The sequence below is a fragment of the Mustela erminea genome, chromosome 1, assembly GCF_009829155.1.
Source record: "Mustela erminea isolate mMusErm1 chromosome 1, mMusErm1.Pri, whole genome shotgun sequence".
Lineage (NCBI taxonomy): Eukaryota > Metazoa > Chordata > Mammalia > Carnivora > Mustelidae > Mustela > Mustela erminea.
The window spans coordinates 88698621-88712581 of NC_045614.1; the positions used below are offsets into that span (position 1 = coordinate 88698621).

General features: G+C 38.1%; 1 protein-coding gene across 2 annotated transcripts in view; it reads left to right on the forward strand.

The window, feature by feature from the left end:
* COL6A6 (collagen type VI alpha 6 chain) overlaps nucleotides 1-13961 on the forward strand; it is a 140369-nt gene that overhangs the window by 123062 nt on the left and 3346 nt on the right. For both annotated transcript variants that reach the window (XM_032332854.1, XM_032332863.1), the window contains exons 35-36: nucleotides 2305-2976; nucleotides 6008-6101. In XM_032332854.1, coding sequence (XP_032188745.1) covers nucleotides 2305-2976; nucleotides 6008-6101 — 766 coding nt within the window. The remainder of the gene's footprint in view (nucleotides 1-2304; nucleotides 2977-6007; nucleotides 6102-13961) is intronic.

Consider the following 13961-nt stretch of genomic DNA (forward strand, 5'->3'; position numbering starts at 1 on the left):
ACCCTGAGACATCTGAACTATTACTAGCTCCACTCGACAGATGACAAAAATGGGGCTTGGAGAGGTGAAATAATTTGCCTACGGCACAGCCAGAGGAGACCCAGAAAGGCTAGCCTCACAACGCTGCCATTTATGAGTAACAGAGACCTGTTATTCTCCCTGGCACTTGGTATTTGGTCTTGAAGAAAATGGTTGATTCCTCTCCTTCTCCATGTGTGTCAATGAGATGCTAGTGCCTGCCATGTAAGTGACCTCACAGGGAGGTGGTAACTCTTAGAAGTGGAATGGCTTCAAACACCCCTCTATTCTGTCTCTTCCTCTGTTTCCCAGTACTCATTAGTCTCTCTCCTCCCTTCCCCTCCCCCTTCTCCTTTCTCCCTCCCACTTTCCTCTCTCCCTCCCTCTGTCCCTCTCTGTGGCACAGGGCTGGGTAGGCATTGGTCCTCTTACTCAACGCAGTGGCTGACTGTGCTGTGAGGGAGGCTTCCCACCCCAACTTCAGCACGGCTTTCAGACACATCAGTTACACTTCTGTGCTGGTATGTTACAGTCAGAAGTTGTACATGTGTGACTGGGGATAGATTTTGGCCCCATTTCTTGGCTTAAATCCTTGTTTTGTCTCTGAGGCATATAAGGGAAGATATTTTGGCTATCGTTTCTTGCAATTAAAAAATCCCACAAAATTGAGCAAATGGGAAGCCTGCTGTCTCTGATTTTAGAAACTGCCTAGCACACAGGTGACTGTTCTGTCATTCGACCATTAAACATTGTCGTAAAATTGTACCAAATTTCAGTAAGGGAAACATAACTTGTGCAAAGTCATCTTTATGGAGACCATGAGCAAGACTGAAGTTAGAAAGTTCGCTGCATCCCCAGGGATCTGCATTCTGGTTTTTAACCTTTCATCTGACTGCTTTTATTCCTGCCCCAGGCACATATCTAAGTGCCAGCTGTCCACACGCTTGTCATTCCATTTCACTTTTCTTTCATTCTTAAAGAGGCATTCTCAGCCTTAACCATTAACTATTACTACAAACCTCAAGACTGCAGAGGTTGGCCTTGGAAGGGTTCTCTGAGTCAATCTGACCCCCCTACCTAACTGTGCAGAATTGAGGCCTAGTGGTGACTTGGCTAAGACCAGAGCCCAGGCATCCTGGCTCTTAGGCCAAGGGCCCTCCCACTGCCACACCACCACATGGCCCTGTCTCTCACAATAAAACCTGACCTCACACATATAGAAACTTCTAGAAACACTTGCATATTGTTTGACAGAATGATTTTACCTCTTACCATCAGTCTCTTCTGTAAAATTAGATTAGGTGACCTCTAAGATCCTCCCATTTCCAAATTTTTTTATTCCTCTGAATATTCACTGTGGTCAGATTCAGTAGAATTCACTTTTTGTTTTATTATGACACATTCTTTTGCTAAATGAGACATGCATATTTATTTAAATGGCCCTATATTTAATGAAAGGCTATTAATATGCAATATTTATATTCATGTGTTTAACAAACACATATTAAGCATTCAACTAATAAACACACTGGAGATACAAACATGAGCTATACTTTGTCCTTAGTGTCCACACCCAGGTGGACATTGAGTTACAAACCTTTATTTAAATGGAAGTATAAGAATTCATTGCTTTTTTCCCACTTTTTTTTTTTAAGATTTTATTTATTTATTTGACAGACAGAGATCATGAGTAGGCAGAGAGGCAGGCAGAGAGAGAGAGAGGAGGAAGCAGGCTCCCTGCTGAGCAGAGAGCCCGATGCGGGACTCGATCCCAGGACCCTGAGATCATGACCTGAGCCGAAGGCAGCGGCTTAACCCACTGAGCCAACCAGGCGCCCGCTTTTTTCCCACTTTTTTAAAGCATACTATATTTCATAGTAAAAGATTCTGAGCATAATGGTAAGGACCATTGCTTTACCTGTCTTGTTTATCTAGAAAGATCATTAGCTTTTATGTCATGAAAAGGTATACTCTTAAATGAGATAAACTGTCCACTTCAATCTTTATAAACTTAAAATACAGCCAAGATTAAACATCTGTTGAAAGCAGCCTAATTTTTAAAAGTCAGATGCCTTAGTGAATGTTATTCAAGATGCCAACTGGGTGTAAAATCTGTACATTTTAAATACAGATGCAAATTATGAATCTTTCATTGTTAATATCAAAGTCATTTAGTAATTATTTTAATATCAAAAACTATGCAGTTTCCAAATGTTAAAATATTTGAGATGCTATCTTTTCTCCAGTCTGTTTTACTAATAACCCTATGCGACTTTTGGTCTGCAGATGTATGCAAGCCGGACCCTTTTTGTGATCAAGCCAAACCACCCCCTGCAGAGTCTTACATGGATGCTGCTTTTCTTCTGGACAGCTCCCGGCATGTGGGAAGTGCTGATTTTGAAGACATAAGACACTTTTTGGGAGCACTGTTAGATCACTTTGAGATCACCCCAGAGCCTGAGACCTCTCTCACTGGAGACCGGGTAGCCCTCTTAAGCCATGCTCCCCCCAACTTCCTACCCAACACTCAGAAGAGTCCTGTTAGAACTGAGTTCAACCTTACCACCTACAATAGCAAACGCCTCATGAAGAGACACCTGGAAGAATCAGTTCAACAACTAAATGGAGATGCTTTCATCGGTCATGCCTTACAGTGGACCCTGGACAATATTTTTTTAAATACACCCAATATGAGAAGAAACAAAGTCATATTTGTGATATCTGCTGGGGAAACCAGTCACTTGGACAGGGAAACCTTAAAGAAAGAATCCTTGAGAGCCAAATGTCAAGGTTATGCCCTATTTGTGTTTTCCCTTGGCCTTGCTTGGAATGACAAGGAACTGGAAGATCTAGCCAGCTACCCTTTGGATCACCACTTGGTCCAGCTTGGCCGAATTCATAAACCTGACCACAGATACAGTGTGAAGTTTGTGAAATCTTTCGTAAACTCAATCAGGCGTAAGTCATAAAATCTGTTCTTTCTTATACGTTAAGAGTATATTTGGTATTCCCAAGAGAAGGTTGATGAACTGACAATGGATTCTTGGAAATCTCTGTCTTCAAGGGCACTGCAGGGTCATAAAGGAAAATGTGTAATGATGGATGGTGGAGGGAGGAAACCTCTAATTCCTAGCATTTAATTTTCTGGCTCATCCTTTTTATGCCTCTGGTTCCTATGGAGAAGCAATCATAACAAGCAGCTGCTCACACATCTGTCTGCATAGAGCAATATAGGCGGGGTTGGGGGGGAGTCACAGCCTGGACCTTAGCTCTAAAGTAGAAATCCTTGCCATGTAACATTAACACACTACCCTTCAAAGGTAAGCTTCATCAGTTAACACACCAAAAGAGAAAGCCAAAGAAAAATTCAACAGTTCTCGCTTTGTTTTTTTACAAGTTCCAAAGGCAGAGTTTCAGGTATAAGATATACAATTTTACCTGTCAGAATGAAAGATACATCCTTACAAAACTTTCTCAGCCTTGTTAATGACTTTTTATGATGCCAGCAATTAGTGTAACTGGTGCTCATAAAAAAGAAACATGGGCTGTATTTCTTGAAATAATTTTGCCTTGAAAGTATGCAATTCCCTTCGTATGCAGTGGATGGGTGAAAAAAAAACCATGTCCTACTATGACTCTGGAGGTTCAAAAGTTGTCAGATTTCTAAACATTTTCGTGGTCAATGAGTCCTTAGAGTCCAGATAGAAGTGAATACATAGGCTGAAGAACATCCCGTGTACCTTACAGGAGATTCTGATCATGTCTCAAACTGGTCACTAACATTACAAAGCGAGACCAGCTAAGTTTGCAAAGACGGACGAGTCACTATAGGTAAGGGGAAATTGCTGGTGGTACTGATGTCATGTCCCCTAAATCCTGTGCTTCTCCAAATGTGAGTCTAGGACCAACATCATCAGCATTATCTGGGAGCTCGTGGAAAATGCAGAATTTCAGGCCCTACTCCAGACATTCTGAATTAGAATCTGCATTTTTATCAAATTTCCAGGTGATTCATATACACATTATAGTTTGAGAAACATTGGGGCCACAAGCTCCTAGAATGAAATTTATGTGGATGTGTTTTTGAAAAGATATCAGAAAGAGGAGTTAGAAAAAAGGCAAAAAAAAAAAAAAAAAAAAAAGGTGGGGCCAGGAATCATTCTGAAAAAAGTAATTACAAGGCATTTGTAAGGGTAAAACAAAAAAACACAATGAAAGACTGAGAAACTTGTAAAGAAACACTCTTTATGAGGCAAAAAAAAAAAAAATTGAAAAAACATTTAAGATGGAATTTCTTTCCTCAGTCCCCAGAAATTCTTCATGGTGTTTCATGGTAATTAGTCAAACTGTATAGTTAGATAAAAATGACACTCCACTACTACCCAGGGAAAGGAAGAGATGCCTTAAGAATTACTTGGGCTAGGTGAGAGATATATACAGTGCCTTCAGAAAACCATAACTGTGACACAATTATACACTACTTTTCCAGAACTTAAGTATCTAGAAATCTCCCGTCTTTGAAATATAGCTGTAAAAGTAGACGTTGAAAAAGGCTTTAACGTAATCATATAGCAAACCCACAGTCTCATGCTCATTCAACAGCAACACATATGTATCAGGTACCTACACCGAGCCACTCACACTTTGGGTGTGGAGCTATCTTTAAAAATATATATACATATAGTTTTTCAGAGTCCATAGTCTCTCATGGTTCACCTCCCCTTCCAATTTCCCCCAACTCCCTTCTCCACTCTAAGTCCCCATGAATACTGTTATGCTGGAAATAAAAAAAAAAAAAAATTAATAAAAAAAAAAAGAAACAAACAAACAAAAAAAATATATATATATACATATATATTTATTTTAGAGAACATGAGCTGTGGGGGAGGAGCAAAGGGAGGATAAAGGAGGGGAAAGAATCTCAAGCAAATCTGTGCTGAGCACAGGGTCCAACACAGGGCATATTCTCAGGACCCTGAGATCATGACCTAAGCCAAATTAAGTCAGATGCTTAACCAACGGCGCTACCCAGGTGCCCCAAGGTGTGGGGGTATCAAGGAGTGACCAAACAGACACCGTCACTGCCCTCTTGGAGATTCTAGTGCAGCTCCTCTCTCTTATTTAACACCACGCTATGATCAAGGCGGCCATCGAGCACAGTCCACATCAGAAATAACATTTTCTGAGAGAAACAAAACTGACAAACAACCTGATGCTTAGAACTAGGACAGATAAAAAGTAAAATGCACAGCATCACAGTCTTGGGCCATTCAGTCTAGAATCACACAGTCCAGTCTGCAACAGCAGCTTTAGAGACAATGCTATATCCCAGCCCAGGATGAAGTTGCTACTTAATGACCCTTGAGCACCAAGGACGAGATTTAATTGTGTTTACCAAGTCTGTTCAGTGTAATGCTTCAAGGAAATAAATATTTTTAAAAGTTTCCCATCAAAAATGGCTTTTAAGTGTTTAAATTGTGTGGGAAGAGGCATGCTTTATTATTATAAAAAATTAATATACTTCCAAATGAAGTGAGCCAGTAATGAATTAAACCCAAGATGGCACTATTGTTACTGTGGTTAACGACACAGAAACTATAAAGGGAATATCCCTTTCCCTTTGCATTTTGATATTGCAAAAGAGCAAATTAAAAAATAGCTATTCTGAATAGTTCATGTCAATTAGAGACCAGACTTTTAGGACTAGCTCATAAAATCTCCTCTAACGTTGACCAACTTCAGCAGCTAAAGGCATCCTATTGAAAAGTAAGTTGAATGCATTGCCTATAAATTCAGCCTAGAGTATTTTCTAAACCCCTTTTTAGAGACTTCCCTGAGAAACCTGCTTTCATCTCTTATATGGCCACCTTAGTTGCTATCTTCCTTTGATGAAAATCGAAAACAGTGAAGTGATACTTGGCACACAGAGCAGATTGCTGTAATGTTAATAGCCATGAATAAGAGACTCATCACAGACTTCTCTTCCTAGGTGCAATCAACAAATACCCACCCTTAAACTTCAAAATGAAGTGCAGCAGACTCAGCTCTACAGACCTGAAGCCGCCCCCGCAGCAGTGGCGAAGGTATTTTCAGCTTGAAAGAACTTGAATCTTTCTTCTCCTCATTCTCTATAATTTCTTCCTCCTCCTCTTCTCTATCTCCTTCCTCTTCCATCATATTTGGACAAAATCTATTGCTAATAATATTAAAATATAATTTGAGGGTATAAGAGATAATAAAAAATGACCAGGTTGATCTGAAAAATAACCAGAGATTTTTAACAGTAGAAAAATCTAAATGTGGAAATTAAACAACCAATGGGACACTTCAGTGACAACAGGGATAATGACCAGATAGTGGCTTCTAAATATCATTCCCCACTCAAAGGAACCAGGGTTTCGGAGAGGAAAAGAGCTACATTCTAGACTGTAGCTGGGAAGTACAATATGACTCTCAAATATTTATTATACCAGAAAGCAAGGAAGTAGCCAAAAACTAGCTGTGTCTTGTCAAATGGACAAAGGGGCTATCTTGAAAATATTCTCACTGGTCTGATTTTGGACAGTTTCATATCAAAAAGAATAATGTTAATGGATTACAATAGGATGAATTTTTAAAATCCATAAGTCTATATAGAGATCCAAAAGGGAGGAGGGTAGTAAAAGCTCTTTTTTTATAGAAGTATGCTACCTAATAAATATAGAAGAAAACGGGAGAATTAAAAAATCACCAATTTGTGGGGCACCTGGGTGATGCAGTTGGTTAAGTGTCCAGCTTTTGGTTTTGGCTCAGGTCATGATCTCCAAGTCATGAGCTCGAGCTCTGCCTCAGGTTCTGTGCTCAGCAGAGTCTGCTTGGGAATCTCTCTCCCTCTCCCTCTGCCCCTCCTGCTCATGTGCGCTCTCTGAGAGCACATGATTTATGTATGAATAAATCTTTTTTAAAAATTAAATATGTATATGTATTAGATATGTATAAATATTTACTAATATATTAATATAATCAATGTTACTATAAGTAATATTAAATAAACATATTAAATAGGCATTAAATATGTATAAATAAATCTTTTTTTAAAAATCACCAATTTGTAATCTCCACTGTAATAATGGAGTTAAGCAAGAATCAAGGAATGCTAAAACCACTGGGTGACAGGTTGTTTGGGAACAGGCTATTTCACAGTCTCCCAGATCATTCACATAGTACTAACTTATTAATTACAAAGAAAGGAAATGTGCATGTACATGGTAAGATCTGGCAGTTCCCACTGTGACCAAGATTTGACATTACGTGCTTCCTGCAGTGGTGCAGGGGGAGATATATCAGCTATGTGAGATTCTTGCAGGCAATGTTTGACCCACATCTCATAATGAGGAAACAAATAGCCAATTCCAGAATGTGGAGTTTTCTTCAGAATAACTGACTAGTCTGAGGTTTCAATGCCATGAGCAGCGAGAGGTTGTTGGGTACTATTCTAAAGTGGGAGAGACTAAGGAGACATAACCATCAAATGTAATAGAGTGAACTTTGACTGGATCCCAGGTCAGAAAGAAAGCTTATGATAAATGACATCTAGTGGACAACTGGGGAAATCTGAGTGTGAATAATATGTCAAATGCTATTATTGCTTCATGTGGCTGTCTTTATGTCTTTATGAGTAATAATATACTTTATGAGTAATAATATACTCATGAGAGAATGTTTTTGTTCTTAAGATAGGTTAAGTATATTGAAGTATTTAAAAGTAACATATATAATGTCTGCAGCCTATTTTCAGATGGTTTTCCTAAAAGAAAATAGGATGGGATTTTGTGTGTGTCTGTGTGTGTACATGCATATATGAGTATATATGCTTATATGGATGTGTGTATGCATATATGTGTATATACACACACAGAGGAACAAGATGGTAACATTTGGAAAACCAGATAGGTGAAAAGTTTACAGGTATTTATTTATTCATAGTTTTGTTCTTAAAGTATTCTATGAATTAAAAAATAAAACTCAGTAGATGAATTAAACAGAATAATAGACACATCTAAAGAGAAACATAATGAACTGGAAAATAAAGCTGAAAAAATCACTCAGAATGCAGAGAAGATACATGTAAGAAGTTTAGAGACAAAACAGAATGGAAAGATCTATATCAAATTGGAATTCTTGAAATCAGACAAAACAAATAATAAATGAGATGATATTCAAATACATGAAGAGATGATCATTTTCAAGAATTTATGAAAGATATGAATTAAGAGATGAAGAAAAGACAAGGTACAATAGGCAGGATAAATAAAAAGAAGACAAGTTGGACATGGCATAGGAGAATGCAGAAACCAAGCCAAAGGAAAAAGCAACCTGAAAGATTATCTGCAAAGAAACTACAATTAGGCTAGCAGCTGGATTATCAGTAGCAATAGTGGAAGCCACAAAACTGTTAAGAACTTTTAAAGTAATGGAAGAATATTTTTATCAACTTAAACCAACTTTAAAAAATAATGGTATAACAAAGATAATTAGGATAAACAAAAAACAACTGTTCACCACAAAGACCTTTACTAAAAGGAACTTTTGAAGTACATAGTTCAAGAAAAATAAAAATGAATGTGGAAGGAAAAGCTGAGATGGAACACTAATAAATCATCAAAATTTGACAATATTTAGGAAAATCTAAATGCTAGATTTTTAAGTAATAATAATATCTAATTTGTAGGGTTACAAAAAAGCCAGTTTTTTTTGGTTACCAAAGGTACGAAAAAAAAATAATCCACCTAGTGGTTTAACAGAAAAAAAAAGTTGTACTAAGACAATACATATTAATAAATATTATTTAAACTTGAGAAAATATATTGGACACTAAAATAATCTTTTATTTAAAAAAATGAAGTTGAGACTAAGGTAAAAAAGGTGGTACTGAAAAATGGAACAATAATAATAAGACATGTCATGGAGAGGTAAATGGAGTTAAGGGTTCTAGGAACTTGAAATATTTGGGCTGGCAATTAGGCTACTGAAAAATTTAGACTCTCTTAAAAATCCATTAGAAATTGTGACGGCGCCTGTGAAAAAGAAATATGGAAAGTAGCTAACTACCAAAAAAGTAGTGCAGGAAAACGGAATAAAAACAACATAAATATATATTTTTTAAGGGTGAGAAAGTGGCACCCAGGTGGCTCAGAGGTTTAAGCCTCTGCCTTCGGCTCAGGTCATGATCTCAGGGTCTTGGGATGGAGCCCGGCATCAGGCTCTCTGCTCAGCGGGAAGCCTGCTTCCCGCTCTCTCTCTCTGCCTACTTGTGATCTCTCTCTCTCTCTCTGTCAAATAAATAAGTAAAATCTAAAAAAAATAAATAAATACAAAAATAAAAGGGTGAGAAAAGGTGGGGGAGGACAAATAGAAAGCATGAAGTTAAAACAGCAGAATCAAATCCACTGAAATATATTAGGCATTGTCATAAACACAAACTAAACATGTCAGTTACAGAGATGGATGGACTTAAGAAACAAAATAAAATCCAGCTATAACTTGCTTTCAATTATAGAGACACGGCCACAAAATAAGGACAAGGAAAAGTTGGAAGAAAAATTGTAAGGAAAATATCAGGTAAATTTTTTTAAAATCTGGAAACTATACTGCTATATGCAGAAAATGATATATACAAACCTACCATAACCAGAAAAACAAAGCTAGAATATAACATATTAATATCAAATAAAATATTCTCTTTAACAAAACCGTATTATAGGGATAAAAAGCCACTGCATGGTGACAAAGTGTTCAATTCATGAAGAAGATTTAACAATTCCAGATTTCTAAGAGGATAACAAAATCTTAAAATACACAAAGTGGAGATTAAAAAACTACAAGGAGAAATTGCCAACTGAACTATCATTAGGGTAGATTTCAGTACACCAGGTTTTAAGATTTTATTTATTTTATTCGACAGAGATCACAAGTAGGCAGAGAGGCAGGCAGTGAGAGAGGAGGAAGCAGGCTCCCTGCTGAGCAGAGAGCCCTATGCGGTGTTCTATCCCCGGACCCTGAGATCATGATCTGAGCCGAAGGCAGCAGCTTAACCCACTGAGCCACCCAGGTGCCCTTCAGTACACCAGTTTGAACACTGAGTGGTCAAGCAAACAAAAATGAGTAAAGACATTAAAGATTTCATCATAAGTAACAAACTTGATTTAATAGGTTCATTTAGAACCATGCATAGAGCAACAAGACATTCTTCCGAAGAGCACAGGAAACATTAACAGCTAGTTGAATCAAGGTGGAGAGTTTACCAGGTGTTCATGGTGCAGTTTTTAACTTATCAAGTAGGTATCAACACAGCTCTAAGAACTAGTGTCATACAATCCAAACTGATTGGAATTCGATTAAGTTAGAAATTAATAAAAAGGTTTTTAAAGTCATACATTTTTTAATTAAAATCCCATTTCTAAATAAGGCAAAGAAATATAATGAAAACTTTAAAACACTTAGAACTGTATAATAATCAAGATGCTATGTCAGAATTTGTGGGACATGTCAGAAGTCATAACTTAGGAAAGTTTATAGTCTTAATTTTTATGTTAGGGAAAATTTAAAACTCTAAAAGGTAATAAGCTAAACATTGCTCTTGAGATGTTCTAGAAGAAAAAATACATATACCCAAAGAAAGGAATCAGAGTAGAACTTAATATTTTTTAATTAAGATATTTTTAAGAGTGTCAATAAAGGCAAAAGTTCTCTTAAAACTTAATAATATACATATACTTTTTGTCTGAACATTACTTTTTTTTTTAAATTAGAAATGATTGTAGTTAGGCGAGTGTATCAGAGGAAAAATCATGCTGTACTGCCACACACACGTGGGCCCCACATCTGAGTGAAATCGAATGTGTACTAGCCCCTGGGAGTTGCACTTAGGCAAATGCCTTGAATAGTGTGTGCCTGAATTTAGTGTGCAGTGTCTGAATTTCTGTGTGGTGATCGGGGCCAGAGAGGCACTCTCAATCCAGATGCCCCAGCTCCAGAAGCTCTGAGAAGCCTCTGCTTCAAATCTGCTTACCTTGCTGGGAAGCAGGGAACTGTCCAGCAGCAAATGCTTCCTGAATTCAGGCCTAAAACAGGCCTGTGCGGTCGGTCCACAAAGAGCAGGGCTCCCCCTGCTGCAGGTGTCTGGCAGCATGGAAAGGAGCTTCCCATTTGCATTTGCATTAGGCTCCACATAATATGTAGCTGGCCATAATCACCAAAGGCAGACACTGAAGCCAGCCTATAAAAATTAAAACCTATTTTTGGAAACTATTCCTACCATGCATTTTGTTCAAAGATCAACATGAACAGAGGGGATTCATGGTACTATTCGACAGGATGTTTCCTCCCCTTCTTCACATTGCCCAGCTATCCTTGAGGCTCAGCTTCTCCTGTGTATCTGAAACAGGGAAATGACAGGAAATGATGGGACATCAGGAATTGAGACATGAAATCCATACCGCTGTTGGTGAACCTCTTGATGGAGACTTAGCCTAGGACACCGCAGGCCTTCTGTAAGTGACCAAAGACCATAAGAAAAAGTAACAAGCCACACAGATGCTTTTCAAACTCCCTGCCTGAGCCTTTCAAGAGAAGTGAGGCAGAATTGAGCACATAGTTGAGGGAGCTGAGAATGCCTGTTAGGCAAGATGCCTGGCCATAAAGATGACTTGCCAAGTCTCAGAATGACTTGCATAAGAATTAGATGATTCCACTGTGAGATTTTGAGAAATACAGGTGGAAGCTGGTTCTTATCAGATGGAAAAGAAAGGAACTGAACAAAAGCAATCAAGGAGACAGATGGCCAGTAAGGGTGAGACTGTAAGGCAGCCTCTTTGTAAGTGCTTAGAACTGCTCAGAGACAATAAAAGACAGAAAGCCACCTGCTTATTGCTTTATCCAGTGAGGGAAGCTGTTGTGCCAGACTTGAAAGCGCTGACAGATCAGAGCCAGAACAATCAAATTGTAAAAAATGGACAGAGTCACCAATGTCATATGAATAATACATCTGTTGTAATTCTACCTTCCAAAGTATGTTTTCTAGACACACAAGATGCATATTAAAAGGGATTCCTGAAATAGAGGCAATCTTGTCTGCATTTTTGACTCCAGTGCATCCAGTCAACTAGTAAATGCAGCAGAGTTGACTCCTGATTATCTGCATAGATGGAGGAATCTGTCATCACAGAGAACTGAAATCTACAGAGTCCCACCCACCTCATTTTGTCCAGCCGCCAGACTTTACACAAGCTTTACTAGAGTTGGGTACAGGATGAAAAATGATTGGCTGCATTTCATTTCCTGTTTCTTTATCTTGACTGCCTATTACTGGAGTTACCAATCAGTAAAGAAGTATTTCAACAATATGGGATAAAAGGAAAAACAGGAATTCTATATGGTTCCCAAACGGTAATCAGATGATTCTTACCTGATGCTAATCAAATACAAGCTCCTGTGTATACTAGTGAAAAAAGTCCAGAGACATAATATTTATCATATTCAAACCTTTTGAGATTCAAATTATTTGGGGGGAAAAGATAGCAATGTCTATTTACCAGTTTAATAGCTTTTTCTTAACAAAGAGAGGGAGGAAGATAATAAAGATAACAACTTATCATAAAAAGGATCCAATAGAAAGAGGGAGGTTGGAGGAGGGGAACCCAAGACATGAAAATGGTGTGATCAGGATTCAAAAGCATACATTCTCCATGATTGGTGAAGCCATGTTCTGCGCATATAAACAATTATGGCTCTGGAGAATTTGAGGTCCTAATATTTAGTTCTGGAAATAAGAAAACAGAAGAGCAAAAATGGGAGGAGGTGTGAGAAATTTTGTTTGCACTGAAATTAGCTTTCTTGGTAACTGGGGGAAGTCTGTTGATCAATTTGATATATTCCAGATAGCACTGATGGAAGAGAATGGAGATATACTTTGGGATTAGAATTTCAGAAGCCCAGACATGTAGTATAAAATGGCATGGTTCTTTGTTGATTTGATGTCTCCTTTGCTTCTAGCTCTCAATATAGAGGCAAGAGGACTATGTGGAGTATGTGTGTGTGCACATATGCATGCATCTATGTCACGTGTATGTGAGAGAAAGACATGAACTAACTAAATTCTTTATCTTTCACTTACTTGTTTTCTAAATATCTTTGTTTTCATAAGAGATCAGATTTAAAGCTCATGAAAGCAGAAAAATTCAAATATGAAGAAATGGATGTAGTGAATACTGGCTCTGCTTTTCTGATGTCAATGTTTTGGAGTTCTCTCCACTCTTCCCTTGACCAGGATTCAGCAAATGTTTGAGGTTTATCAGTATAAGTAAACCTCTTCTTATGCAACCAGGCTCTCACACATTCATTCTAAAAATATTTACAAAGAGCTTATATGCCAAGCTCCTCAAACCTTCTTAACTATCCAACCTGCCCCAGGACATCTCCTTTCCTATGGTTCTGTACCCATACCCAGGTGTTCCTGACAGCATGACTTTTTTTTTTTTCATTTCACTTTCTTATTCTAAATATCTTGATAGTTGGGGCAGCTGGGTGGCTCAGTCAGTTAAGTGGCTGCCTTGGGCCTGCTCAGCAGGGAGTCTGCTTCTCCCTCTCTCTCTGCCTTCCCCCCGCCAATGCTCTCTCACATGCTCTCTCTCAATTAAACTTTTTTTTAAGATTTTATTTATTTATTTGAGAGAGACAGAACACATGTGGGGGTAAAGGGGCAGAAGGAGAAGCAGACTTCCCACCAAGTGGGGAACTTGATATGGGGCTTGATCCCAGGACCCTGGGATCATGACCTGAGCCAAAGGCATATGCTTAACTGATGGAGCCACCCAGGTGCCACAATAAATATTTTAATAAATATCTTGATAGCTTTTCATGGTGTCCCAGATAAAAATCAAGTTCAATATAAGTAACACTAAGCT